The 5,527-nt window shown below is 50.6% G+C and overlaps 1 protein-coding gene across 6 annotated transcripts in view; it reads left to right on the top strand.

Annotated features, from left to right (window-relative positions):
* Positions 1-5,527, top strand: part of Dop1b (DOP1 leucine zipper like protein B) — a 110,492-nt gene that overhangs the window by 60,869 nt on the left and 44,096 nt on the right. For all 6 annotated transcript variants that reach the window (XR_003378215.1, XM_026786542.1, XM_026786532.1 and 3 more), the window contains 4 exons: positions 194-328; positions 3,354-3,409; positions 5,102-5,206; positions 5,334-5,400. Coding sequence is in view for 5 of the 6 variants with exons in the window: in XM_026786542.1 (XP_026642343.1) it covers positions 194-328; positions 3,354-3,409; positions 5,102-5,206; positions 5,334-5,400 (363 nt within the window). In the remaining variant the exon portion in view is untranslated. The remainder of the gene's footprint in view (positions 1-193; positions 329-3,353; positions 3,410-5,101; positions 5,207-5,333; positions 5,401-5,527) is intronic.

The raw sequence follows: 5,527 nt of genomic DNA, 5'->3' as shown, positions 1-5,527 counted from the left end.
CAGCTGTGGAAGGCTGTGTGTGCCATAGCAGCTGTGGAAGGCTGTGTGTGCCGTAGCCGCCGTGGAAGGCTGTGTGTGCCATAGCAGCTGTGGAAAGCTGTGTGTGCCATAGCAGCTATGGAAGGTTATACTTGTGTTGTTTGATTTTTGTTTCCCCCTATAAGCGTCCAAGGTACTCTTTTCTTCTGGACAGATAGTCCCCGTGGCTAGTGCATCCCAGCACACGCTTGTGGACCTGGTTTGTGCTCTCAGCACCCTGCAGACAGAGTCGGTGCTTCAGCTGGTGAAGGAGGTGGTGAAGAGGCCGCAGCAGATCAAAGGCGATGAGGTGAGAAGCCCCAGGGAACAAGCCCAGGATTCTCGGGTTGGAATGAAGGCTGTCACTGTGTTTTGGACGGGGCGTCCAAGGTCTGGTGCTGTAGTTCAGAGGTGAGGTTAGTTTGCCTGTCCCCTGCTGCCACATGCACTGCCTGGTACTCAACTCTTAGCACCTTCTATGCACCACGTGGAACAGTTTTTAGAAAGAGGAAGTGGCACCTGCCTGGGAACTGCACAGCCTGAGAGGTGTGGAGCACAAACAAGGGCAGAGTGTAAGACAGGCGCAGGCCCGTGATTCAGCAGCCACCTTGGCAGGGGAGGTGCTGGGCTCAGTTTCCATTTGTGTGTGTATTGATGACGAAGGAAGGGGGGGAGACTAGGTAAGGACAGGAACATGAGATCAAATGGGTCAGGGAAGGTGGGAGGTCTCAGTGGAGCAGGCAGGAGGGGTCCAAGTATGAGATGAGTGTTCATGGACGTCAGACCTGACCCTCCCATAGAGCCTAGGAAATAGAGGTCAGGCTTTCCTGTGGTGCTGCTTCCAAAGGACCAAGTGTCCTTGAGAAGGATGAGAGTTGTGGAAGGCACACGCTCAGGGACAGCGAGTGTGTTAATAGTCCTCAGCTCAGATAAGGAAAGGCTCCAGGAAAGCCGGTGAGGAGTGTGCACAGAGACTGTTCAGGATAAACAGTGGATTCCTCGGGCAACCTTGCGCTTTCTCTGCAGCCATTTGAACGACACAGCTTCAGCTGGTGTTGATGGCTGTAGCTCTTACAGCACAATGTCAACACCTAGCCGAGAAAGTTTGTCCAGGGCAAGCTGAAAACAGTCAGAACAAGCTTATCCAGACAGTTGGGGAAGGTAGAGACCATATGAGCTGCAGCACAGAAGGCTTGGAGGATGACTGTAAACCAGCTCTGCTTGAAAGAAATAAGAAAATAGTTTGTCTGACCAAGTGTGAGTGACAGTGGTCCAGGAACACATATTTAAGTTATCCTGAAGGACGTGTCCAACTGTGGGAGAGGTTGCATGAGTGTAGTTCCAGGACAGAAGAAAGTCATGAAGCCAAGCATTTACAGGTTCACTGGTGTGGTCTCTAGTAGGGGCTGCAGGTAGCCGGGACTTCTGTGCTCCAGGGTTCAGATATTGTCTGTGTGAAGTTGCCAGCTCTATGGAACTGGGGCTGTCACAACGGCGAGCCCAAGTCTAGCAGATCAGATGTGCCTGTTGAAGGAACTAAAGAGAGCTGGGGACAGCATTCTGGATGTCCTTCTCAGCCAGTGTCCATCTGAGGATGCTGGAGTGGATGAGACCTTCAGTCTTGGGGGGGGGGGAGCGGGATTGAACTGTGAAGCTTGTGAGTTGTTCTGGCGAGTTTCTACCTAACCATCTATCGAGTCCTTATCAAGACCTTTTCTAGTCACACACACGAGATGCTCACACATGGATTGTAAACTTGAACTGCACACACACGAACTGCATTCACATGAACTACATGCACATAGATTGCACACACATGAACTGCACACACATGGATTGCACACACACGGATTACACACAGTTGAACTGCTTGCACATAGATTGCACACACATGGATTACATACACACAGATTGCACACACATAAATTACATACACACAGATTGCACACACGAGTTGCACACGGAGGTTGTACACACATGAACTACATGCACATGGATTGCACACACATGAACTGCATGCTCATGAATTGTACACACATGCATTGCACACACATGGATTGCACACACTTGAACTGCATGCAGATGAACTGGCAACAGAGTAGACTGAATGTTGTTTCAGTTTGTATTCCAGGTTGGAAAATAATTGGAAGAAAGAAAGGGTTTAGTTAGGGTTTCTGTTGCTCTAAAGAGACACCACGACCATGAACAAAGGAAAATATGGACCTGGGGATGGCTCATGTTTCAGAGGTTTATTCTGTTGTTGTCATGGCAGGAGCATGGCGGCATGTAGGCAGACGTAGGGCTAGAGAGGTAGCTGAGAGTTCACGCACACACGGTAGGAAGAGACAGGGAGTCCTTGGTTTGCATACTTGAAACCTCAAAGCCCACCCTCAATGACACACTTCCTCCTAGAAGGCCACACCTCCTAAAAGTGCCACTCCCTATGAGCCTATGGGGACCATTTTTTTTCAAACCACCACAGGACGTCACCCTAAAAATACTTGAGGGGCAGATTACAGAATCAGCCAAGTGCTTAAAGGGCAGAAGTTACAAGGGCACGGATGCCTCCCCTGTTCACTGGAGCTCTGCCTCTGGGTCTCCCAAGGCCGGTGGCCAGCTTTCTCCCACTCGTGTCCCTAGATACTAAGGCCACTGAGCCAGAGAGGAGCAGGGATTGAGGACACTGAGGAGCAGGAGATCTTGACCAAGTGTATTCAGGAAGTGGTGTCAGGAAATGCCCTTGACGGGCTAACTCTGTTGCCAGGACACACGCAGCTAGTAGGACCTCTTTACCTCTTTGTGTTTGTGTTTCTTCGGGTTAGGTAAGAGTTGGTTTCATGTCACTTGGCTACAAAACAGACAGCTTGAGGAAGGAAAGCCATAGGTATCTGGCTCATGGTTCATAAGACTCCATCCATGATGGTAGGGAAGGCATTGCGAGCTGCTCAGTTCATGGTAGTATCAGGAATGTATGTGGAGACTGTCCATGTCACAGCAGACCAGGAAAAGAGACGGCAGGCCCATCCAAGGGCCACAATGTGACCTTCAAAGGCTTGTCACCTTCACCTTCATCTTCTTCCCCTCCCCCAGTGAGAGGTCTGTCTCACCTCTGGAAGGTCCTTCAGACTCCTGAATAGCACCTCCATTTGGGGAACCAGTGTGTAACATGAGTTTGTGGGAGACGGTTTCCCATTTAGACCATAGCAGCTGCAGACCTCCTGAGTTTTCTGTTGAGTTCTCTGACTGTCTCCCTTCCTCCTGGCCTGGGTGACCAGTGTTGCTGTCTTCTCTGCCTTCCTCCCAGCCTGGGTCACTGGTATGGCCTTCCTTTTCAGAAATCGCCCCTGGTGGACATTCCTGTGTTGCAGTTCTGCTATGCCTTCATCCAGAGGTGAGCATCTCCTCCGGCAAGTCTGCACTGCAGGTGCCACCAAGGAGCAGTGTGGCTTGAGTTCAGAGAGATCCTCAGTGCCTTCACGCTTCCCCAGGAAGGGGCGTGGCCTCGGTTTAGGGGCGTGGCCTCAGCATCTGTTCTTTTCTTTCTCTGAGGAGCTGAGCTGACCTTGGATAGTTTGCATCCCTGAAGCTTTTCAGGGGCCCTTTGAAGCTGGAAAAGGCTCAGATTGATGTGGACTTTAAAGACCCACAGTTAGGAAAGTGAAAAAGGCCCCTTTTAGAAAAAGGAGAAATGGTTTTTAGGGCCTCCTGTGGTTTATGCCCAGTGACTTCTGGTTTGGTTTACTCAGCTGAATTTCTATGTGGACTGAAGCTGGTGTGCGGGGGATTCCCCAGCATACACAGAGCCTTTAGCTGGGCCTCTATTGCTTCATCCCTGGTACAGCTTGGCCAGGGCTGTCTGTGCTGGGATAAGTGAGGGATGGAGGGGCGTACACCTCAGCCAGCCAAATTCCACAGCATCCCTAAACAGCGCCACCATCTGGAAACCATGTGTTTGAAACACATGAGCCTGTCCATTAGAGTTGTAGGGGACGGGGTTCATAGTAAACATGTCTGACAACTCAGTACAGTCTCCTTGGTTCACACATCTCTGCCATTCCCAGTCCTCATAGCCTACCTCTGCCCAAAGGTGAACTGAAGACTGTGATCCTGCAGTCCCTGGGTTGATCATAGGTGAACTGAGGGCTGTAGTCCTGCAGTCCCTGGGTTGATGACAGGTGAACTGAGGGCTGTGGTCCCTGGGTTGATGACAGGTGAACTGAGGGCTGTGGTCCTGCAGTCCCTGGGTTGATGACAGGTGAACTGAGGGCTGTAGTCCTGCAGTCCCTGGGTTGATGACAGGTGAACTGAGGGCTGTAGTCCTGCAGTCCCTGGGTTGATGACAGGTGAACTAAGGGCTGTAGTCCTGCGGTCCTGGAGTTGATGATTAAATTCACGCTAATTGTCAGTCTTCACCACGAGTCTTTGCACTCCTCTGGGCTAGTCAGGCCACTCCTTAGGATAGCAGTGCTGTTGTGACAACAGCTGACCTTAGAGGCCTTTGTGCTCTGAGCTGCCCAGAAGATTCAGCTTAGGTTCTTGTCATCCTTCTGCTGCAGAGGAGGAACCACCAAGGGGGAACAAGAGGGAGCAAGGTAGGTGCCAGCGTGTGGACCTGCGGCCCCCTGACTGCATCTGAGCTTTGGCAAACTGTGCTACAGTGCCTGGCCGTGTAGTGGTGACATCAGCATCCTCCTCTCTTCTTGAGAGCTGCCATGGGCAGCGGTCACTAGCGAGTGTCACCTTCCTTTATGCTGCATCCTTACTACCCACGATGCTTGCTGTCCTCAGTGCTGGACAAGCACAGCCAGAGAGGAAAGCTGGCCAGCTCATTGAGGCTTTTATTTTACAGACAATAAAACCCAGAGTACCCCACATGTCAGCAGCTGAATTCTGGTACTCTACCTACAGATGCTTGCCGCAGTGCTAAAGCCAAGCTTGCACAGACTGTAAAAAACTACAGCAGGCAAGCATTGGGCCAATCAGATACACTGCCTATCTCGTTCTTGCATCTATGTGCTTCTAAGTAAACATGCTTGTATTGTCGCGCTGAGATTGTTGTTCCCTGCTTCTGCTTTACAAACAGGCTCTCTGTACCAGACTTGCAGGAGAACTTTCCTGCGCTCTTGGGCGTCCTGAAGGAGTCTGTGCAGCTGAACCTGGCTCCCCCTGGGTATTTTCTGCTTCTCAGGTATGGCGTCTTTACACGCACAGGGACACAGTGTTTCCTATAGAAACACATTTTATTTTATTTTATTTTATATTATTTTATTTTATTTCTGTAACCATCTGACCAGAAGCTGTCTGTCTCCCAACAGCATGCTGAATGACTTTGTGGCGAGAACACCCAATCTGGAGAGCAAGAAGGACCAAAAAGACCTTCAGGTGTGTATGTGAGAATGCAGGTGTGTGCATGAGAGAATGTAGGTGTGTGTGTGAGAATGTAGGTGTGTGTGAGAGAGAGAATGTAGGTGTGTGTGTGAGAATGTAGGTGTGTGTGTGAGAATGTAGG

Source organism: Microtus ochrogaster, chromosome 2, assembly GCF_000317375.1.
Source record: "Microtus ochrogaster isolate Prairie Vole_2 chromosome 2, MicOch1.0, whole genome shotgun sequence".
NCBI lineage: Eukaryota > Metazoa > Chordata > Mammalia > Rodentia > Cricetidae > Microtus > Microtus ochrogaster.
The sequence above is the reverse complement of the archived record's forward strand: the minus strand, read 5'-3'. Positions and strand labels throughout refer to the sequence as shown.